The sequence below is a fragment of the Impatiens glandulifera genome, chromosome 6, assembly GCF_907164915.1.
Source record: "Impatiens glandulifera chromosome 6, dImpGla2.1, whole genome shotgun sequence".
NCBI classification, from domain to species: Eukaryota; Viridiplantae; Streptophyta; class Magnoliopsida; order Ericales; family Balsaminaceae; genus Impatiens; species Impatiens glandulifera.
In genome coordinates this window covers 5,063,054-5,089,070 of record NC_061867.1, presented here as the reverse complement: position 1 = coordinate 5,089,070, position 26,017 = coordinate 5,063,054, and the positions used below count along the sequence as shown (strand labels likewise).

The 26,017-nt window shown below is 28.9% G+C and overlaps 1 protein-coding gene across 1 annotated transcript; it reads right to left on the bottom strand.

Annotated features, from left to right (window-relative positions):
* Positions 1 to 16,754: 16,754 nt before the first annotated feature.
* Positions 16,755 to 18,992, bottom strand: LOC124942988 (probable carotenoid cleavage dioxygenase 4, chloroplastic). The gene is made up of 2 exons (XM_047483554.1): positions 17,638 to 18,992; positions 16,755 to 17,115 (listed from the first exon to the last, which is right to left on the bottom strand). Exons 1-2 carry the CDS (start codon positions 18,990 to 18,992, stop codon positions 16,755 to 16,757), a joined length of 1,716 nt encoding a protein of 571 aa, XP_047339510.1.
* Between the last annotated feature and the right edge of the window lie 7,025 nt (positions 18,993 to 26,017).

The following is a 26,017-nucleotide window of genomic DNA, read 5'->3' as shown; positions in this document are numbered from 1 at the left end:
GCTTCTAGCACGCTCGTTCAATGTTCGATTCATTCGTTCATCTACTCCATTTTTTTGAGGCGTTCGGGGAACAGTCTTCACAATACTGATCTCATTCACAGCACAATACTCTTTGAAATCTAAATTGATATATTCACCTCCGTTGTCGGATCTCAAGTATTTAACTTTCTGATTTGTTTCATTTTCAACCAAAGCCTTCTATTTCTTGAAAATAGCAAATACTTCAGACTTGTGCTTCATAAAATAAACTCATACTTTTCTTGTCGAATCATCTATAAATGTCACGTAGTATTGTGATCCGACAATAGAAGAAACAGGGGCAGGTCCCCACACATCAATGTGTACCAACTCTAGTCTTTCTTTCTTGAGCTTCTTCCCAGTTTTTAAGAAACTCACTCGTTTCTGTTTTCCAAGAATGCAGTTTTCACATAAGTAATGTTCAACAGACTTCAGTTCTGGAATCTGTCCATTCTTTAAAAGAATTTTCATCCCCTTTTCGCTCATATGGCCCAACCTACAATGCCACAGCTCACTGTTCTTCGACTCATCAACTACAGCAGCAACTGATTCTCTGCAAGTTGAAGTCGTGTATAACGTTCCAGTTTTGTGACCTCGAGCAACAACTATTGCTCCTTTAGTCACCTTCCACGCACCATTTCCACAACTGAAATTGTGACCTTCTTCATCAAGTTGTGTAACAGAGATCAAATTGCGCATTAAACCTGGAATGTGTACGTCTCACCTTATTAATCTTCCAAACAGAACCATTTGTCATCTTCAATTTGATGTCCCCCATGCCAACAATATCTAGTGGCTCATCATCTGCGAGATAAACTTTCCCACAATTTCTAGCCACATAATTTTCCATTAATTCTTTGTGGGCTGTGGTGTGGAAAGACGCTCCTGAGTCCAAAACCCATGAATCTATTGGGCTATCAATAGACAGAAGTAATGCATTAGTGACAGATTCTGTAACAATGTTGGCTGCATCATTTTTATCATCGCCATTTTTCTTCGGTGCTTCGCAGTTCCTCTTTAAATGACCTTGTTTACCACAATTCCAGCACTCAAATGTCCGCCCAGACTTGGACTGACTCCTCCTACTCCTTGACATAGATCTGCTCTTACCTTAGTTGAAATTTCTATCATTACCTCCTCCCCTATTTTCCACATTCAGAGCAGAACCTTTGAATGTTTCACCAGAATCAATTTTACGAACCTCTTCAGCAAGAATACGATCTCTAACTTCAACAAATTTCAGTTTAGCATTTCCAACTAAATTACTAATTGCTGCCCTCATAGGTTCCCAACTATTTGGTAGAGATGCTAACAAAATCAGGGCACTAACTTCATCTCCAAAATCAATCTCAACAGATAGCAATTGATTCACAATTGTATTGAATTAATTCAAATGAGTAGTGACAGAAGTACCATCAACCATTCTTAAGTAAAAGAGTTTTTTCATTAAGTGTACCTTGTTGTTAGCAGATGGTTTCTCATACATATCAGAAAGAACTTTCATTAGACCCACGGTAGTCTTCTCCTTTGCTACATTGTGAGCAACTGTCTTGGCTAGCGTCAATCGGACAACTACCAAAACTTGTCTATCAAGGAGTTTCCATTCAGCTTCATCCATCTTCTCTGGTTTCTCACTCAAAGGAACATGAAGCTTCTTTCCATAGAGATAATCTTCAATCTGCATTCTCTAGAAGGCATAATCTGTCCCATCAAATCTTCTAATCCCATGTCCTATACTGTTCTCACTTGTCATTGTTTCCAATGCTCAGATCTACCCTAGCTGCTCTGATACCAGTTGTTAGGATTTGTATCTCCCAAATCCGACCTACTTGAAAACAATCTGTAAAAACACAAGAAAGAAGAACACAATAACACACAGATTTATAGTGGTTCACTCAAATTGAGTTATATCCACTTCAGCCACCACTAGATTTACTATGAAGAAGAAGGAATACAGAGTTTTTGCCTCACACTTTATCTCTCTAGAATTCTGTCTACACAATGTAAACCCTTAATAATCACATATTTATAGGGTAAACATTAAAGTAATAAACCTAAATAACTTTGGTCAGGCCCAAGCCCAAAACTAAAAAGAAAACCCAATAAACTCTAATTAACAATGTAGAGTTTATTATAAGTGTAGGCTCCATAACTCAACATTAAGTATTGTATATCAATATTTACAAACAACCCTTATAAAGGAGTAATTAACATAAAAACTCTAAATTACTTATACATACATGCTCAAACTCATTAATAATTAAATAAGTCATAATTGCATAAAAGACAATAAAGGCCAACAACATTCAATTTGCTGACAATCAATGCTTAAACTCACATAATTATTATGAATTATAGATATCTAATTTGAAAACGAAGAATAAGTATATTATACTACAAAGGAACGCAATAGAAACCTCAATTGGATAACATAGTTAATCAATCAATTATGAAATCTAGAACATATGGATAAATGATTAGAGAAGAATATTAAAGAACGCTTATAAAAAGATAGAAACTTCTTCTTTCTCTCTAGATTTCTATGTTAACAACCCGTCCATACAAATTGAAAAAAAAAATAAATAAATAATCCCCCAACCACCGTTCTTGTCTAGCAAAGAAATCCTTAAAAAGTATTAAAAAAAATAACAGTCCAAATAAAGAAGCAAAACAAATTTTAAGAATGAACAAGAATGAGATCTTACCAACTAGAGAAAAAGATTTATAATCAAGAAAATAAAAAGAAAACAAAAATGAAATGACCCTAAAGTATGGGAAGAAACTAGTGGAAAAATATATTCTTTAGTGAATAATATTTTCTCAATTAATTTAGTATAAGAGATGAACAAAACAAAATGAAAATGAAGCGACAATACAAGACAATTTTAACGTGGAAAAACTCTCTTCAAATCGAGAGTAAAAACCACGGGACCTGAATATGTTATTTAACCGTCCTCTATTATCAGCAAGATTACAAGTAAAGGTTTACTCTAGATATAAACTAGAGTAACTAATCAATTGTATCAAGATCACACAACAATCTTGACAAATAACAACGAAGACAAGAAAGAGTAAGATCAACCAACTTTACCAATTCTGCAATTATGGTTTTTTTTAACTAACTTCGAAACCTTAGAAAACAGATCTTCACCGTTCAGGACGTAGCCCAAAAAATAACCAACAAGTTGTCAACGTTTGAAGCCGATCAAATGGTGCAAACTCCGACAAACGGAAATCTTCTTCAGTTGTTACCTCATACTCCTAATCTATTTTTATTTTGCTCTCTCCCTTGTTCTTCTATAAAACCCACTAAAATCCTAGATGAAAAAATAATGCCCTTTCACATTATATAATGTGGGCATAAATAAAGTTCATACCAAGTTAGGTCTCTTCAACTAGGATGACAAAACCCAACAAACTCTCTCGACCGACTAGCTGGAGGGCAATGTCAACCCAACAACCGAGTGAAAAAACTCAAACTTAATTCGCGATAACACCTTTGTAATCATATCTTATATTTATCATATTTTTTTTCAAGAAGCCTTTATACAACCAATCAAACCTTATATCTAGGTTGTGAAGTGTTCTCATCTTGCTTCAACTGATAAAACTATCGATTTTTCAAATTCTTATTGCCCTTAGGTAGTTTTTTCAGCTCAAAAGTGTTATTTACAAAATGAGATTACATATCATCCTCCATGCAATCCATCCATTCCTTTTTTATTTCATTTTCCAATACTTCATGAAAACTCTCACGTTCTTCAACATTAGTGAAAAATACATACTCATTTGTTGAGTGTCTAACCGAATGACGTCTCTTATGATCAGATCGTCTTGGTTGATTAGAAGAAATGGACACCTCAACATTTTCATTCCCTTGTTCATTATCATTTCTTACATTAGATTAACTACTAGAGTCAACATCAACAAAATCATTAATATTTAAAAGATTACTAGAATGTAAATTTATACCTTGATTTTTAGTTTGAACTTTGTTGTTTCTTATCAAGTTAGGATCAACTATAATTGAATTCATTTCAATCATATCCTCATTTACCTAAGTGAGAACAACCTCATCTACCTTGTCGATATCTTCAATGGTATAATCCTCCATAAATACAACATCGTGACTATGAATAAGCTTCTTATTAATCAAATCAAAGAAGCAATATCTAAACGCATTTAGTCCATAGCCAAAAACACACACTTTTTGGTCATGTCTTCCAACTTTGACCTCTCATCTTTGAGAACATACATGTAAGCTACACACTCAAATACTCGAAGATGACATTTTTACCACTCCAAACATGATTCGGCACATCAAAGTTCAAAGGAACACATGGTGTGAGATTTAACACATGTATCACTATACTCAATGCTTCATCCCACAAGTATTTTTGACAACTTTGTTTGTGAAGAACACATCTAATATTTTCACTAGTGTCCTATTCATTCTTTCAGCCAACTAATTTAATTGCGGTGTTTTTGGAGGATATCTTTGGTGACGAATACCATGGTGTCGACAATACTCATCAAAAGGCTCAATGTACTCCCCCTCCTCCATTATCAGGTCGAATACATTTCATATTTTTTTTTTCTAATTTACATATCAACTGAGGTTTGAAATACTTTGAATGTGTCTAGAAATTGATCTTCCATCTTCAATGTATAGGCTCAAGTCTTTCAGAAATAGTCGTCAATGAAGGTTAGAAAGTAGTATGCACCACTAAGTGATATTGACTTCATTGACCCACATATATCAGAATGCACCATGTCTAATAATTATGACTTTCTTTTCAATTCAGATGATCTAAATGGCATTCGTCTTTGTTTTCCAGTCAAACAATCTGAATATGTTTTCAAGTGCACATTTGAAACCCCACATAACACATTCTTTTAAGCCAACATAGCTAATTCATTCTTGATAATATGCGCCACACGTTTGTGCCACAACTCAGAAGAAGAACCAGTTTCACAAGGGTTAATGTAACATTTAAATATTACAGAACGAACATTATACAAATACGAAAGCCTCTTGCCTTCAGCAATAATCATTTATCCTTTTTTAAGCTTTCATTCATCACCAAAAAAAGAATTACATAAGTCTTCATCATTCAATCTTTCAACCGATAAAAGATTGAAGCGAATATCATGAATATGCTTAACCCCTTTTAGAACAAGAGTAGTGTTATTGGTCATTTCAACACAAACATTACCAATTTTAACTACTTTAGCTTGACTAGTATTACCATACGAGCAATACCAAAATCACTAGCCTCATATGTTAAGAAAAAATCTCGGCGTAATGTAACATGAGTAGAAGCACCACTATTTATAATTTAGTCCATCTTATCATAAGACACATTAATATTCTCAACATTATCGTAACAAACAATGAAAAAATCATCAATAATAGCAACATCATCATGATTTTTACCTTCTTTGTGGTTGGAAATAGTTGTCGTGTTTTGATTTTTCTTCTTATTCTCCTTCTTCAATTTAAAATATTTTTTCTTGATATGGCTCTTCAGGCCACAATGATGACACTCAACATTTTCCCACTTATTAGAAGTCCTGCGAGAATTTCTATGATTATTTACATATCGCCATTTACTTCTCCCCCTAGATTTTGTAACCAAGACCTCATATTGTAAAAAATAGTCTTGTGTCTTTCGTTTCATCTTTTCATTCCACACACTACTTTTTACTAAATCCATTTAGAGAACACCATATAGAGCAGAATTGGACAAAGTTATTCTAAAAGTTTCACATGAGTTAGGCAGAGTACCAAGAAAACATAAGTCATGCATCTCGTCATCAAAGCTGTTTCATTGCTTCAAATTGATTAATAATTCCCATAAAAGTATTCAATTGGTCAGTCATCGGAGAACCAACTTGATACTTTAAGGACATCAATTGCCTTGTAAAAAATAACTTATTATTACTAATATTTCTCTCATACAATTTTTCAATTTTAGTCAAAAAGAGTACGAGCATCGGTAATAGAAATCACATGGTTCAGAACATTGCCATCAACTCATTGACGAATATAACCACATACTTGTCTGTGCAAAAAAAAAAAATCAATAATCCACATTTATTTATGTATGATTAACTGAAGAAAATACTAACAAGTGAAAACTTTTAACATACATTAAATCTTCCAATTTAACCTTCAAGATATTATAATTTGAGTAAATCAAGCTCATCATTCTAGTTGTGTTAGTCTCCATCTTTATACACACAAAAAACTAAGCTCTAATATCACTTTTATGGGAAAATGTATTTTTCAAAGAAGAACGTTTTCTCTATTAATTTAGTATAAGAGATGATCGAAATAAAATGAAAACGAAGTGACAATGCAAGACAATTTTAGTGTGGAAAAATCTCTCTTCAAATTAAGAGTAAAAAACCACAGGACTTGAACAGATCACTTACAAGTAAGAGTTCACTCTATATATAAACTATATTCACTAATAAATTGCATCAAGAACACACAAAAATCTTGATAAATAACAACATAGACAAGAAAAAGCAAAATCAACTAGTCTTACCAATTCTGCAATTCTTGTTATTTTATTGAACTGGCTTAGAAGTCTCAAAAAAACAGATCTTCACTATTTAGAACGTAGCTTCAAAATTAACCAGCAAGCTATCAATGTTTGAAGCCGATCAAACGATGCAAACTCCGACAAACTGAACTCTTCTTCAGTTACTACCTCAAACCCCTAAATTTATTTTTCTTTGCTTTTTCTTATTCTTTTATAAAACTCATTGAAAACTTAGATAAAAATAATGTTTTTTACATTGTATAATGTGGACCTAAAAATTTTCATACCAAATTGATCATAATTGGAGAAACCCAACTTGGTATGGAATTTATTTAGGTCCATATTATATAATTTGAAAATACAATTTGGTTTTAGGTTAGCGACAAACTCTGCATAACCTTGGAGGGATAAATAATAATTATTTTTAAAAAAATCAAAATAGCCCCATATTGGATTTTTGGCTGGGCCAACATAAGGCTACATAACTAAAATGGGAGAAACCCAACTTGGTATGGAATTTATTTAGGTCCATATTATATAATTTGAAAATACAATTTGTTTTTAGGTTAGCAACAAACTCTGCATAACCTTGGAGGGATAAATAATTATTATTTAAAAAAAATCAAAATAGCCCCATATTGGATTTTTGGCTGGGCCAACATAAGGCTACATAACTAAAACGGGTTACATTTCATTTTTTTCTAATCATGATTTCAAAATTTATGAGAAAAAGGCCCATTAAGTGTAGTGATAAAATATCACCTGACACGGGTTTAGAAAATCGGGCATTCCCATCATGGGTTGGACCAAAATGGATTTTAATATATTCAGAGGCCCAATCTATATTAATATTTGTAATATATTTTTCTAGAAAATGTGTATTTTTTTTTTCAAAAAATAATCTTTTTGAAAATTTGAGTGATTAGGATGACAATTATAATTGTCTCACAATTTTCGATCTGAATTGTCCGGTATGCGGTTTATCTCGATAGTTGATCGGGAATGTTATTTGTATTATTTGTGTCCCCGTCGAACTCCGTCTCGATCGTACCCCGATTCTATCATAAACACTAATATATATATATATATATATAAAATTACATTTTTATATAATAATATAAATTTTAAATATTTTATAATATATTATAGTAAAATATTTGTTAATATAATTTTATTTTTAAAGAATATGGTATAAGGTACGCTGATATTCCAAAAAAACCGTAAAACAAATTGTAGTAAAGATAAATCTATGAAAATACATGGATGGTATATACGCTCTTTGCCCCATTGTTATCCCTAAGGACAAATTTTATTTTATTTTCATATTTCAAAACATTGTTGTCTTTGTTTATTAGAAAATAAGTATTATTATTGTAATAGTTATATTTAAAATTGTGAAAGAGTAAATAATTTTGTTTGCATTAAATATAAAATTAAGTATAATAAAAAATTTTATAGTTTAAAATGTTAAAAAGTTAGTTTTCATTGTGTTACATAAATATTTTCAGATAACAAATAGTTCTGTTCGATTTATTTTTTATTTATAAAAACTAATTAAATTAAGTTTTAATTAAATTTAATATAAATGTACATAGAGTGAGCATATCTTAGATTATGTTGAGTTTGAGTTGGGTTTAATTTTAGTTGGGTTAGGATTCCTTAAGTTATTCAAATTAAATAAATTTAATTGTTTTTATTTAATTAGTTTACATAATTCACGTTTTTCTTTCACACTATATTGTTTTTTTTTACAGTTTAGTAATAGAAAAACATATTAAACATTTCATAGATGTGTTAAACGAACCAAAACGTGATAAATGTGTCAAATAGACCAAGAACGTATTAAACAGATCAAAGGCGTATAAAACGGATCAAAAATAACTAAATAATTGTTAAACAGGTCAAAACGAGACAAAATTTGGTTAAACAGGTTTAAAAGGTGTTGATCAAGTTAATATCGTATTAAACGAAAAAATAAATCAAATAATTGTTAAACGGTAAAAAAATGTGTTAAATGCGCCAAATATATTTTAAACGAGTCAAAAACGTAATAAATGTGTTAAAAACTATAATTTAGTTTGGTTACACAAACCATACTTAACCTAGTCTATATTAATAAATAATATGAGTTAGATAATGAATTGATTAAATTTAATTTGAGTTGAATATGGGTTAGGTAATACAGATTGAATTTACCCGTTTGCTCATCAACCTTTCAAATTTGGTAAGTCGGAAAAGTTATTTAAATGGTATTACTTTAAAATTAAATAATAAAAAGATCATTAGGATATAAGTGCAACAATCAAACTTCTTATCAAGTTATAAGTGAGATCAGGACTTAAGAAAAAAATTACATGGAGGATCTAAATAATTATCAAATATTAATTTTTTATATTTAAATTAATATTTCATCCAATTCAATGATATCTTTTATACCAAATGAAAATAAGTTACTTTCAATTTTTAATAAATTAATATTTAAAAGTGATTTGTAACAAAATCTTAGTTTCAAAATAACTCAACTTTTTTTCATTTTCATATATCTCACTTTTATCGCTCTTTCGTATTTGCTTCATTCCTTTTTTTATCACTATTTGACGTATATCGCACTTTTAATTCATATAATTGTTGACAATGATTTGTTCATTGCTTGTCACAAATAAACTTAATTGTCTTGTGATGTTTCAATTGCTCAAGCATTCATAACCCTCTAAATAAAGATGCCGCAAATTAAGTCGTACCGTCCTTATATAGATAAATGTGCTCACACCTCTTCTTAACCTGAAATGATCATGAACTCTTTTTTTTGTATTGACCGTTTATGGGTATTTTAATTGAAATAGATAAAAGAAACACTAAATCTTTCTCTTGTTTTTTAATTGACGGAAAAAATTATATCTATTTTTTAGAACTTTTTTCAATGCGGATTTGTTTCTCTAGAATACTCTAGGTCTCATTTCTTTCGTGACAACAATTTCTCACTCTGTACACAACTATCCCCTCCGATCGATTTTTTCGTGTTTTTCGGACAAACTTTTGAGATTCAAATATTAATTGAGTTTTAGAGTTTGTACAGCTACTATTAACTAATAATGTTACCTCACTATGAGAAATGTTTAGATATTTAAGATGTTTTAGTCCATTTTCAAAAGAAAGAAAAAAAGATGTTTAGACATTCCACTAGTAACACAAGCTCAAAATCTAAGATATTTGAACATGGTCGAACAAAGTATTATTGATTTCAAACCTCCGTTCAAAATATTGAGCTTTATGTTTTGTAAAAAATCATCTACCATTATTGTTATTCGAAGAAATTTAGCCTAAAAAACTGAGTTGTACTCTTTGGATCAATCATATATTAGTGTTGATGTTCATAACAAATTGGGCAATATCAACCAAAATATGCATTTTTCAACTCTATAAGTGTATTTTAACGTACGCATAAAAGTGTACAAGAGATATATGACATATAATTATGGGTTGATGGAAATATTGTAAAAATATGTTCAAAATCAAAGTGTGACCCTATAATTCGGTTAGAATATATTATTTAAATAACCAAATTCAAAAATATCATCTAAATCATCGTCTTATTCATCTCACCACTAAATTTATTAACTAAAATACTAAAATATATACTTTATATTTTAAATTAATAATTTTTATTTTATCATTACATATTAATATCATTTATGTTTTTTTTTTAAGTTCAAAACCTCGGTACAAACCAGACTCGTTAAAATATTATTATTAATTCAACGAATGAAGTCATGACACATTATCAATATAGGCAAGTCACAACCACTAAATATTCTTAGATTCAAATTAGTTATATAATTGACCTGCATGTGCATGTCTCTATCTTTGAGTTCAATGTACTTTTTATGTTGGAGCTGGTTAGGTTTGGGTTTATTTAAATAAAGAGGAATGAGAGTAAGGAAAATTGGGATAATGAATGAAATATCATCCGAAAAAAAAATATAATGGGAAGAAAGAAAAAAATTATTATTCTTTTAGCGAATCATAGTGTAGCACATTATTTCTTTTCAAACTCCCCCAATTATTTATCTTAAATAAATATATGATTTATTTAAAAAATATTGAGTTATTTTAATTTATAGAAGTAAATATTTTTTTATAAATTATTTTTATTTTAGTGATATTTGATTATATTTAATGCATAACACACTAGTAAAAAGGTCTTTCGCAACCAAATGAACCGATTGATATAAAGACCAATCGGTATTATGAAGATAACGCCTATTAACTACATAATACCGATGGGTCTTTATACCAATGCATGAACCACTATATATAACACTGATTGGCTTAATAACCAATCGGTACAACCCCATAAAACCCCGCAAAAGAAATGACGTCATGTTTTGGCGCTTTGAGAAACATTAGAACCGATTGGTTGCTATACTAATCGGTGAAACCCCATTAATACCAATTGGTTGCATATTCAATCGGTAGTACATTAAGCTATAGTATCGATTGGTACGTCTACCAACGGTATTTCCTATAAAAAACGCAAAAATCCTGAGAGCTTCCCTTACTCCAGGTTGCTTATCGTTTTCTTTCCCTTTCTTCCTTCGCATGCATGCCGACTTCCCTAGATATGTTCGAGAGAGCTTACAAGATCTATCGCGAGAGAGCTTCCAAGATCCGTCCAAGATCCGATCGGTAAGATCTTCCTCCTTCCCTAGATCCCTTTCCTTCTTCTTTAATTAGATCCGTCCAAGATTCATCTTTTACACATCGATCTTCGTTAAGGTTTTTTCTACAAAACACCGCCCTCTGTCATCTCCTGCACATCTTCTCCTCAAGTCTTCTTCGTCGTAATGGTTGAATTTAGTGTCTTATTTTCATTTGAAATCATGCTCACAAGGTGTTTGGTTAAATGCATTACTCTGAATTAAATCATGCTCACAAGGTGTTTGGTTAAATGCATTACTCTCAATTAAATCATGCTCACAATGTGTTTGTTTAAATGCATTTTGTTGAATGTTTATAGCTTTAAACATGATTTGAATGTGTGCTTTAATGGTTTAAGCATGATGATTTTTGAGTTGAATTGAAGTAGTTTCATGATCTGGGGTATTTGAAATGATTAAAAGCCTCACCTTGATAAAAGGAAGTTGATTTTTTATGATTTAGGTTATGATATAGATTTTTTTGGGAATTAAAGGAGAACTAGCATGACACCCCACAACCATGGTCCCCGCTTAAATTCAAAGCGCTTACAAATGAAATCGAACCCGTGATCTTTTGATCTCTTAAGCTGACTCTTACTACTGGGCTACCTTGGTGGGGGTATGATATGGACTTTGTAATACTAGGTTTTGAACACCCTACTATGAATGCTTTTAGGTTTGGATAGGAATTAGGTTTTTGATAAGAATGTACATAATGTTCTACACAAATATTACATCATTCTTAAATTGTCAAAATCTATGAATATCTTTTTCTAACTTCTTATATTAACATGAGCTAAGTGCTCTTCATTTGGTTATATCATTTTTATAATTGGTACATTATTAAAGTAAGAATAAATTGTATCCACTAAATAGTTTAAGTTCACAAGTCTTATTTAAAATATTAAATATTTAGAATTCAATTTTATTAAAAACTGTCTTAAGTTAAAATAATGGTTATAAATGTAAGATTATGTTAATTCATAAATAAATAAATAAATAAATAAATAAAATAGATGAAATATATTTTAAGAAAATTGATCAAATTTGATTTATATCTAATAACGTTTACAAATATAACTTAGTCATAAAATAAATCAACATATTAAAAAATTTATTGTGAAATTGAATAGACTTAAATTAAGTAATATTTAAACGCGTTAAAAGCTATATATTTTGAGCCTGAATTTTAAGTCGTTCATGGATGGTTTTTTCGGGTGATCAGTCAACTCTGATTTCATTTTTCATTGTTCTACATTTTGTATTGTTTTGTCGATTGTTCTCTATGTTCAGAGATATGTGTTTGCTAACTTTTTCCATTATTTCCTTAACTCCTCGGATCGCATGAAAGTCTTGAAAGAGTAGAGATTTAAACCCATCAAAATCTTGTCCAGTCCACTTTTCTGGTAGATTTTGTTATTTTTGTGATTTAATGTGCGGTGAGAATTTCAATTATAAGATTTTTTTCGATTTTGTAATCCTTATTTTGTTGAAAAGATTGCATGATGTGATGTCGTGTCGTGTCGTGTCGGATCGATTTGATTTGCTGGTAACTACATTATTTACCTTTTGAGAAATTAAAACTTGATCCTCGCGAATATGGAGATGGTAGGATTTTATGCTTATATATTTGTAGAATTTATATTATAAGGATTTTAAGGCCTTTAATTTTTTTATTTTTTTTTTAATGTTTCATATAAATTAAGATATTTTAACCTAAGTTATTTGAACTTCTATTTAATGAAATATCAATATAACAGCGATTCTTCAACAACTTTGGTATTATTGATAAAATCTTATAAAATCTTCTTGTCTTTATCATTTTGGTTTTATTATTGGACAAATCTTATAAAAAATATCACTTTGTATTTGGAGGAGAGAGTAATTAATATCCCGGATTTCAAATTCTTCTGCATTGCAATCTAGTTTTCTTTGGTTCACAAGTCATATCCATTTAGATTTATTTAAGTTTTTTTAATTAAGTTTTACATGTTAATAATACAACATATATATATATATATATATATATATATATATATATATATATATATATATATATATATATATATATATATATATATATATATATATTTATATATATATTTATATATATATATATATATATATAATAATGCATGAATTTATTTGATTCGTTGAATCAAGATCTGTGTTTAATTTGAATATATATATATATATATATATAAAAGAAGAACTAACATGACACTCGACAGTTATGATCCCCGCTTAAACACAAAGCGCTTCTAGATACAATTGAACACGTGACTTTTTTTGTCTCTTAAGTTGACTCTTACTATTGGGCTACACGTGATATATATATATATATATATATATATATATATATATATATATATATATATATATATATATATATATATATATATATATGAGTAAATGGATATTTGGGTCGAATAATGGGTTGACACGCTCATAAATTTGAAACGTTTAAAAATAAAAATAAAATGTTTTATATATTTTTCAAACTTACAACCTAACAAAAACAAATATAACTCTTTAATCAACTAAACCAATAAAACTTTATATTTTAAATTCATCACTAAATTTAATGAATGTGCGACATTTTACATTTCTAACAATGTAAGTTCTTCTTTTTAACTAACTAATATATATATATATATGTGTGCGCTTAATATGAATTTCTCTGGTTTGTTGGGTCGAGAGCGGTGGTTAATTTGAATATATATGTGAGAGTAAATTAATATTTGGGTCGGATCATTGATTCTCGCCCATAAATTTGAAACGGTTAAAAATAAAATTAAAAATTATATATATATATATATGTGTGTTTTTCGAACTTGCAACCTAACAAAACAAGTACAACTATTTAACCAACTAAACTAATAAGACTTTATATTTTAAATTCAACATCAAATTTGAATATCATGCGACATTCATAAGTTCAACTTTTTAACTAACTAATATATATATATATATATAATAATGCTTAATTTGAATTTGTTTAGTATGTCGGGTTGAGAACTATGGTTAATTTTGATATATATGTGAGAGTAAATGGATACTTGAGTCAGATCGTGGTTTGACCCGCCCATAAATTAAATCGGTTAAAAATAAAATTAAAAATGATATATTTATGTTTCGAACTTACAACCTAACAAAACAAGTACAACATTTTAACCAAGTGTGATTGGAGTGTAGTTTCTGATGGATAATAGGTCGGTAACAAATGAGAGTGGTTAAAAAATATAAATCAAATATGACCAAAGTGTGAGGTCACGAGGTTAAATGTCGATTGAGATTGATGGTATATTTTCCTAGAGATAATAAACACATGAAAGTGTGAATGGAATTTGGTTTGTCAAGGCATAAGAGGTGAGTAACAAAGTATCGTGAGGTCACAAAATTAGAGGTCGATTGAGATTGGTGGTTGGTTTGCTGAAGTATAAGAGACATGTGAAACTATGATTGAGATTGATTGATTATTGGTATTCAAGCGTTTGAAAATAGTTTCTTTTATATAGTTTCCCCAACTCCCCAACTCCCATCATCTTCCGATGTGGGATTTATTCTAATTGTGAATATAGTTTCTTTTATATACTAAGAAACTTTTTTCACTCCCATCATCTTCCGATGTGAGATTCTAATTGTGTCAAAAAACAACAGACACAACTTTTAAACAAAAGATATGAGACATGTGAAAGTGTGAGGTCGAATTTATTGGTTGATTTAACGAACATTTGAAAGTGTGAGGTCACGAGATAAAGGTCGGGTGATGGGTGGTTTGTTAGTCAAGGGGATAAGAGGCATATGAAAAAGTGTGAGTCATAAGATGATGGTCAATTGGGGGTTAGTGGTTGGTTTGATGAGGTATAAAAGGTGTGTGATCAATTGGTATTAGTTGTTGATATGTTGAAGTGGGGATAAAAAAATGTCGTCTAAAATTGGTGAGTTGTTTGCCGAGGGGTAAAGAGACATATGAGGTTATATAGAGACATATAAAAAGGTGTGAATCATAAAGTGTAAAACACGTATCTAACATTATTTTAGATAAGAACAAAATGTATGCACAACTTTAAGTAAAATCTCTAGATCGATCTATAGTAACTAACAAGATAAATACTGTAATTGACTTGATTTTCTATCTACATTTCTTTGAAAAGTTTTTCAAACTCATAAAATTAATTTTTTAAAACTTTAAATATTTATTAAATTTTAAAATATATATTATCATTAAATTTTGGATTCAACTCAATATTTATAAACTAAAACTAATTTTAAATTAATTAAATTTAAAAAATATTAATTTTATCTAAAATATTTATAGATAAATAATATTTATTTTATATTTTTACCCGTGTAAATACACTGTTCATGCTAGTTTTAATTAACGCCTATTTTAGATTAAAAAAATAAAAAATAAAAAATATCTATTTAATAAGTTAGACAACTTCAAATTTTCTTTTATCATATTCACACAAATTACTAAAGCAAATTTAACATTAATGAATAGGACATTACATCAGCACATCATTAAGAAAAATCAGATATTTCTCTTATTTATTTTTATAATAAAATATAATTTTATAAACTTAATGCTTGAGTTTTGAAATATATAAGAATGAATAATATGTACATTCAAAAATATATATAAAATAATTCGAAATTTTATTATATGGAAATATTGATTTATTACACAAAATAATAAAAACAATTGTTAGAATATCAATGATTATCATTTACTTTAATTAATAAAGAAATAAATTATTTTTGTTTGGAAAAAAGTATTTGTAACTATAAAACTTTATTATTGTTTTTTAACTAAAAAAAAAGTAATTCCAATTAATTCAAATAAAAGTTCATATATAAAAATTTAATTTATAAATAATATAAAATAACATTTAATAAAATTATTTTAGAAAAACTAATTCGATGATAATATATGTTAATTGGCCAAAAATATAAAATTACACCTCCTTATGAGGTGGCCAATTATGATTAGGCTCTTTCTTTTAAAACTCAAGAACAGTTTTCTTTTTTTCGCAAACATGTCGGATTTAATGAGTTCTAAAGCTAATTACGGGTAGTCTTCGTTTACTTTGTATACTTGAAGACAGTACTCGACAAGTATAGATTTAAGATTTAAAATTGTGGTAAACTTAAATTTCTTTTTAAATGGTTTTTGAAATATTTTGAAAAAATTATAAATGAAACGGTAGATCAAAAGTATGTTTTGCCTATTTTAAAAATTAGATAAATAAATAATAAATTAAATTTAAAAAAGAATATTTAACACTCTAACCTAACTTCGGACCAAATTTTAAAATATATGTATAAATAATATATTTTTAATACATATTTATATTTAACACTTTAACCCAACTTCGGACCAAATTTTAATATTCTTCCTAATCAAAATCAAATTCACAACCTTCACTATATCTTACTCTTTATCACAAATATTTTTAGTCTTTTGTAAATAATTAGTACAAATCTAAAAGTTCTTAATATCATTCTCTCTTACAAAAAGTCCATGAAAGCCATAGGGTACCCGTTGTGGAAGCTTCACCATAGCAATGATATCAAGAAAGGAGGACTGAGCATCCATTACCAAAAACTTAGACTCCTTTGTATTTTCATTATGTACATAAGTTATAAGATAACCATCGTCTTCATCCGCCATTGGATTGTCCGGTTCCTTGGCCACAAAGAAAGGCTCTCCGCCGTAGCAACCGGGTCCAAACATCCTACTAGCCACTGTGCAATCTTTACAATCAGTTTCCGAAAGGGAGATGTCTAACTTCACTAGTCCCGTTATCTTAGGCATTGGATCCTCAATTGAAGCATACACATATCTGCATTATTTGGGGGGACATATACATATTTTTATTTAATTACAGGTTTTTCCATATATCATACGTACTCACTAATAGCCTAGCCAGGGTAAATCCATCTAGTCACTACCAAGATTTGAATCATCAACAACATATATATTAATATAACATTTAACTAATTAAAATATTTATTTTTGATAATAATAATAAATTAATACACTATTATATTTTATCAATTTAACCTAAAATATATATATAGTAAAATAATTTTTTTTTATATATTTATTGCCTAAGAGACCCAAAACATGTCAATCCTATGAGGGTAGGCTTAAACCAATAAAAAAAATTGTTTTTAATATAAAATTTTGATATTACTCTTAACTATAAAGAAAGGTAGAGATGTAGAGTTTTTATCCGTTTTATCCATAATTTTTTTTAAATTCATCTTAAATTTTTTAAAACTTACCTACTATAATTTTTAAATCTGTCCTTAGTCACTAAAAATGATTCTTACATTTACAAAGAAAGAAAAAAAGACTTGACCTGATTTTTTTAGCTATATAATTTGGGTTGATGACACCCAATTCCAAATTACTTGTGGCAAGGGTATGCAGGCAAACTATCTCATTCCTCATATCAATTGTCGCCTTCTGCAGCTGAGTATACGCCAAATCCATCCTCCCCGACATATGCTCCGGCGAGATTATGTTTGCAACCACCATCACCACCGACTCCCCGCCGTCCTCATCCCATGCACTTACCGAGTGCATGGAATTTAAACCGGGCACCTCGAACCACCTCATCTCTGCATCGTTCGTTGCATACCGAGGGATTATCCCAATCCTAGACACCTTTCTCGGGTCAACCCCTATGGGCGACCCAGAACCGAATATCAGCTCCAACGGAGTAAACCCAATCTGTATGTCCACGAATATAGCGTACTTTTTTGTGATGGCAAAGTCGTGGAATAAGGAAGGAATTTTCACAGAGAATATGGGCACATCGGGTTGTTTGTTTCCGTCCGGGTCGAACCGGAAGTAAGTCAAAAACGGATAGACAAGACTATATCGATAAACGAAAGTATCCTTGGTTTCCGGGTCGATTTTCGGGTGGGATGCCATGTTCGTGAATAGCTTCCCGCCAAAGTTGTGGCGGCCGATGGTGACCACATCTCCGTTGACCGGAGAGATCTTGACGGCGTAAGGTAGGTCAGATTCACAGAGAGCGTATAGTCGGCCTGATATGAGAGCGATGCCAGTGTTCGCGAGGCCGATTCCGTTCATAGGATTGAATTGACCCGCAAGTATTCGGCCGATGGCTAGGGCAACTCGAGAAACCGACCCGAATAGACCATAGAAATCGGAGAGGATATTCGGGAACACCGGACCCCCGATTTCGCGTTCGACGGAGAATTTATACGTTTTGACGTACCTACTACAAAGGGTGGCCCGCCCGTTTGAGATTCGGATCGCGTGCAACATCCCGTCGCCGTCGAAGTGATGGTATGGGCCTCGAGGGATAAATTGTGGGTTCGGGCCGTTACGGATGTAAGCGCCGTCAAGGCATTCTGGAAGATGGCCGAATATCAACTCGCACTCGGACGGCGGCAGCTCATCGACCGGAGCGAAATTATCGGTGAGAATTAGACGGGGATCTACGGATGGTCGGAGAACCGGCGGGTCAATGAATTTGTTGATTATATCATCAAATGCGTTTAATACTCTTGCGGATAAGGATGACCCGATTCGTCGGATGGGTTTTTCCTCGTTATTACGAAGACTCGATCGTGTTTTGGAAATGTGAATGGTTGAAGGGTTTTTGTTAACCGGCGGCCATACATGGAGTCTTGTATTAGAGAGAGTGAATGGTGAGAGGAAATTGGAAGAGAAGGCATCCATTACTATTGCTTGCTTCTTTTGCATGCGCTTTTGTGTACTTAAATAGTTAAATTAAACGGATACTATGTATTTTTACTACAAAACTCTCATTTAATACTTAAAAACTATTTAATACTTAAAACTAGTATAGTCCTATATAATATTTAAATGTTGGTTCATGAGGCGGATGTCAACAATTGATGAATTGATGAGGAATGTAACTGAAAAATATCATTAAAAGGCATTAAGATCTAAACATAAATCTGAAACAGACATTTATCAAAATAATTTTATGAAAAATGTTGTAAAAATATTTTGAAATTATTTTTTATTTTTTCTAGATTTTAAAAGGAAAGGTTTGGGTTCCAAAAAAAATATTTAAAATTCTTAAATTTTAACCAAACATGCCCTAGGTCTAAGCCTCTCGGTCTTGGGTACGATTTTCTCATTCCTAGGCTAAAAACTCTCAGTCCTGAGTTGAGCTCCCTCAGTCGAGGTGCGAGAGCTCTCGATCGGGGTGTGGAAGGTTCTTAGTAGGGTACGGGAGGCTCTCGGTCGGGTGCGAGAGACTCTCAGTCCTAAGTGCGGGAGGCTCTCGGTCGGATACGGGAGACTCTCAATTGGATGCGGGAGCTCTCGGTCGGATGCGGGAGGGCGTAGGCCTTAGTCATGGGTTATTCCAGGGCTATGTTTCCTCGGTCGGGTGTAGGGAGGGTTCGATTTTCTCGGTCCTAGTTTGAACCCTTGTCGAGCCCTCAGTCGGACGTCAAGAACATCAAACTACATGTTTGATGTTTTCGACTAGGGCTTTATTCCTTTGATCCAAAGATATGGGAAGTTTCGTCTGGTCTCAAGCATCATTTATAATATCATCCCGATGTATCATTCAATCGGGATGATGTTCCATTTAACTCAAACAATTTTGATACAAAAAACATGTTTTTGAGTTTTAAGGTGTAATGAAGCGTAAGGAGCTTGTCAAAAACTTGCTTATGCTTCATATGGTTGAATGAAACCAAAACATGAACACTAACTTTTCGTTTTAACCAATTCAAAATTTGAAATTTTTATTTGTAAAAAAAAAAAATTGATCAAACATGATCAGGATTACTTGAAATTGGTTGTAATATATTTCTAATATCCTTATAAACATGTTAGGAAGGTTTTTGGGTTGTTGTTCTTGAGTAATAACCCATAGACCCGATTTTGAAATATTTCAAAATAAAATTTGGGCATTTCTAATTTAGGTTGACTGATTCAATTTTGTTTCAATAGAAAGCTTATAAACGATCATTTGATCATTTTCCAATCAATAAATCGGATAATCAAGAAGTACATGAAATTGGTCAAACTGAAATGTAAGAATTTCAAATTAAACTTCTAAATAAAATTACAATATGATTGGAAGATTACTGTGAGTTGAAGACACTCCTTAACTCTTTTAGAAGTTTCCTGAATGTCTGGATCCGAGTTATACAACATTACATGAAATTTTCAAATTTTCAAAAAAGCTTGAAGATCTTTGTTAGCGGATTTTCGTTTTGGATCGATTGTGGGCTTTGTGGGTGGATCTCTTACCTTCAGTTTTTCAAGGTTAGTTGATCGACCAAGTGGCATTGATTTAGTCAAAAGACCATCAATGGTCTTTTGTTTGATCTTCGGCTAGTTGCCTGTATAGACAATGATGTTGCCTGAGGGTGTAGAGGCAATGATCACCGGAGTAGGGTGATCATTTCACATTTTGAATGAAGTCAAATGGTATAGAGAAACGACAAAGTTCCATTTATGAAAAATCAAAGATGGAATATGTTTTTATCTTGTTCTTCGTCGCAAAGAAGAAGACAAACTAGAAGATACGACGTCGTTTCGAGCTAAAAAACAAAGTTTTGGCGCTCTGTCCGCGTTTGGACGTTTAGTTGCGTCTGGGTTAACGATGTTGAGACGCGCATTAATGAATCTAGTATTGCGCGGAAGCGCCTTTCTTCTGTTGCAGCGGGCTACTCGGTCCTATATCGTTCTTTGGATGAAGCCTGAGCGCTGATCCGATAGTCGCGAGGTCTGTTGCACTGGATACAGCTTCTAATTTCGGTTGTAGTAGATTTCAGCCCTTTTCCAACTTTGTAGCTTGATTGAAATTGATTTTTTTTCAATCCTTTGTAACTTCATTTTTAACCTACAAAATATTTGTAATAAAAATGACATTTATTTTGTCGATTTCTTATATTTTTTTTTTATATATTTTTAAGATTAATAAATAATTTATTTTGGGATAAAATGGATATAACATTTATCCTAAATTATTTATTTAATTCCACTTGACTTTTTAAAATTTTTTGAGATAAAATAAATATAATATTTATCTTAAATTATTTTATTTTATTTTATTTTTGTTATTATCTTAATTAATTGATGATTAATTATTAAAATAATTAATTCAATTAATTATTTATTTGTGTTTGGACCTTTTATTTTAATTATTTTAATTTTATTTATTTAAAATAATTTATAAATTGTGTAAATAAAATTTTAAATTTTACAATATTTAATAAATATTTAAATAAATAAATATTATATGATCAAAAATATGATAATAAATAAAAAATTACATAATTAAATCATTATATTAAATATATATAAATAATGTTAAATTATTTTATTTTATTAGAGAAGATAAATATGTTAAATTTATAGCATATAAACACAATTTTTATCTCAGATGTATTTCTAATTGACCATTTAAAATAAAATGCAAATACAAAAAATTCCAAAATTAAAAAATAATAGTAAAATCGACATAAAATAATAGTAAAGTGAAAAAAAAAATGGTAGTCACTTACATTAAAATTTTAAAGTTTATATTGTTTTGTTAGAAAAATTAAGCATATTAAAATTGAAGTACGTAAACATGTATTTCCCTCGTTTTGGATGTGTATCATTTTGCTCGTCTGATCCTTTAATTCCTTCGCTTTGGATGTGTTTATTATTTTGCTCGTCTGATCCTTTAATTAACATTTTCCAATTATCATACATATTTGCCAAACTAATAGTAAGATAAACATGTAATGACACTTCTAAGTAATTCTAGACATTTATCAAACTAATATTACAATATACATAAAACATATTAGAAAAATGATAAAACTAATTTAAGAAAAATCATGCTTATGAAGAATTTTATATTGTAAAAGTACCAAATACACTATATTGAAAATTGGATTTCGTAGAATGGTCTGAAAAAAAAACTCCTACGAGTGGCATGGAAAAGACTTTCTTTATTAGTAAGGTCGCATTGATGCTAAACTGAGATTAGATTCTATCCTCTAATGATAAATTCCCTTAATCCGTCTGTTTTTGATGCTTCACCCCTTTGTTTATGGCGGGACTCAAACGACCCTTTATTAAGCTAAGCGGAGTAAAAAAAACGAAGGACGCTCCCTAGTAGGCAGATCCTTAGTCTCAAAAGTTTGAAATGTGAAAATTAAATTATTAAACTACTTGTAATTGTTAAATTTAATTTATAATTATATATATATATATTTAATCATTATCAATGAATAATAGATAAAAAAAAATTATAATGAATAAAAAAATTTAATTAATTATATAAATAATAAATATATAAATAGAATGTGTAATTTGTTTTAAATTTTTTGGAAATTTTATTTAGAAAATAAGGTGAATATTTTAAAATTTTAATATATAATTATATATTATAAAATAATTAATACAATAAATGTATATATATAATTATTTATTAAAATAAAATTCTAGTGAAGATAATATAAGATTTATAAAATTAAATTAAAATAATGGTATATATAATAAAGATAAGTAAAAATATATATGTTAACTTAAAAAAAATAATTTAATATATATGAAGACGAATAATTCAAAATAAAATTTAATAATTTGACTTAATCTTTTTTTAACTTTATTATTATTATTATTAATTTTGTTGTTAGTTTGAGATTCTTTATATCATTGTATTTAATTTTTTTAACCCGTTTTTTATTCGCAAATTAACTAATAACTAATTCAGTTTATTCATTCGATTTTAAAATTATTAAACAATGCACTGTCAGTGTCAGTAGAAAACTGATTGAGACTGTGGTACAATAACTCAAGTTCAAAAAACACATGTATATATTATTTTTTTTGTACTGTTATACATTTATATTTTTTGTACTGATATAAAATATAGATATATAACAGTACTGTATATATCAGTACTATGTGTTCATTGAACTTGAGTGATCATTGCAAAATTGAACATACTATTTCAAAAAAGTTGTACAGCCACACTTTTCTTTATTAAAAAAAAGATATATGATTGATTATTTGGAAATTTATTTAAGATTAATAATTTTTATTTGTATATATATTTATTTATAATTCTTAAAATTAATGATAATTTTTCAATAATTAAATTTTCTAATTCCCATATATAATATAATGATTAAAACTGATCATTGTTCATGCATGATGCATACATAGCCTTCTCTGTTACAAAATGAGACAAACCGCAACTAAACAAATGTTTATACATTTATTTACACATTCATTAGCTACCAACACTAAAAAAAATGGTTCATTAGTAACTTATTTTTGCAACTTACATATAACTAATACATTTTTTGAAAATATGTAACTTAAATTATAACATAAATTCTAAATAGTAGAAATATTGTAACATTTTTTACATTAATGGATTGTTGATAAAAAAAATTAAAAGCTTCAAATAAATTGTTGTTAAACAAGTCACTAAAGAGGGAATAATGTTTTATTAATTAAAATAGTGCAATTTTTTATAACAAATAATCATTACAACTTTTAAAGCCACATTAATATAGAGAGATAATACAAATAATATTGTTAATATTTTAACTACCATATATATATATAAATATTCTAACGTTTTCATCCACTTTTATAATTATAATATTTTATTCCAATAAAAGATAAATAATAAGTGACCATAAAAGTTGGAAACTCTAATCTTATCTTATTGTGCAACTAAGTTTGTGTTAAATATTATTAACACTAATATGTAACTTGTTTCGCAACAAAACTATAATTATATGTTGCCAAATGAAGTTACAAATATAAGACAATATAATTTGATTTATTATTTATTTTATTAAGATGCTTTCATTCTTAATTAATTTTAAAATTTATTAATTATATGTTAAATAAAAATTCAATATGTTTTGCATTAACAAAAAAAAACTGTTTTACTTTACAATTTATTTTGCAAGTTTAAAATAAAAAGTAAATTAAACTACTTTTAAATATATTTTGAATTATTTCTAAACTAATTTTGTTATTTATTTTTCATTACAGATAATTGAATATAATCTTCTAACTTATTTCGTAATCAAATTTAAAAACTTATTTTATACTAATAAAATGTTAATTTTATAATTTTTTTCGCAACTTTCATTTAAAGTAAAATTGCAAAATAAATTGTATTTATAATTTTGGAAATAAAAAGAAAAAGAAAAAACTTAATAATTAATTAGTTAAAAAAATTGCATAATATTACGTCACTATGAATATGTGAAACTAAAAGGCTTACAAATAAACAAGACATGTTTATATATATATGTCATATATATATATAATAAGTTTTTAATTAAATTGTTTGACATATGTTTAAAATCAAGGTAAATATTTTTTTGGATCATAATTTTTTTTTTTCTGGATAGAGTAATAATCGGAATAGATAACTAATGTAGGGGAGATTTAAGGTAGCTTCTAAGAGACATGGTATTATGTAGCTTAGAATATTTTTTTATTCAATAATTCGAATGTGTACGCAACTTGTAATTTCAATGCTATTTATCAATTGTTATAAAACTAATATTGGAATTTAAGTTGAATAGTTATTGACATATTGTTTAATTTATATTTGTTGTTTCATTTAGAAATAATAGTAATTTATTTTGTATTAAACTTATTATAGAGTTATTTTGTAACTTGTTTTACAATGTTAATACAAATTCAAATTGCAATTTTTGTTTTATATATAAAAATATATATATAATTAATTGTATATTACATTATTTTATTGAATAAGAATCAATAAAATTTAAATTTATCTATAAACTTATTATTTATAAATTTACTAACTTAATTATTTATACATATTGTACGGAGTATCCATTTATTTTTGTATATAGTTATTTATTATAAATTAATTATACTAATTTTGCAAAAGAATAATAATAATAAAAAATAAATAGTTATAGAATAAGTAAAATTAATAATATTAAAATTAGATATGAGCAACTTGTGTAGGAGCTAACCCATTGGGTTTTTACTAACAATTTTGATAAACAATGTACGTATTAAATAGTTTGGAAAATTTTTTGTTCTATTTATTAACTATTATTGTAACTTTATAAAACTAAATATTGCAATATAAGTTGAATAATAATTGATATGGTATAATCTATCTATTAGTTTCATTTATAAATAAATAAGTAATGTATTTTGCATTATGTATATTAGAGTTATTTGTAATTTGTTTTGTAATAAACGTATCAAATCACAACTGGCCTTGCGACTTTTATATAAAATAAAATTACAATTTGAATTGCACATCCCATGGTATTAATATTTGAACATAAAATTAAATAATCATAATTAATTAGAATAAAAGATGAATCTTTAAACATAACAAAGAGGTGAACATTTAAACAAATAAACTTACTAATTAAGCATCAAAAAATATCCAATAATTCGTGATTTTCACTAATTTCCTCCGACCCACTCCCTTCAGATTCATTTCCACTTGACTCACTTCCTTCTCATTCAACATCTTCAAATTCATTTTCTTCACTTACGTTTGTATCATCGAGCTCGTCAACCATACCATTAGGATCACTTAAATTGTTGACATCATATAGTGGTATATTTAGGGGGATATCTAGTTGTATAGTTGGCTCTTCTTGTTGATACACCAAATCATCACTCCATTGTTTCTCTATTTTTCCCCTTGCCTTTGTTTTACAAACAGCCAACCAATCACCTATCTGATTTGTTTT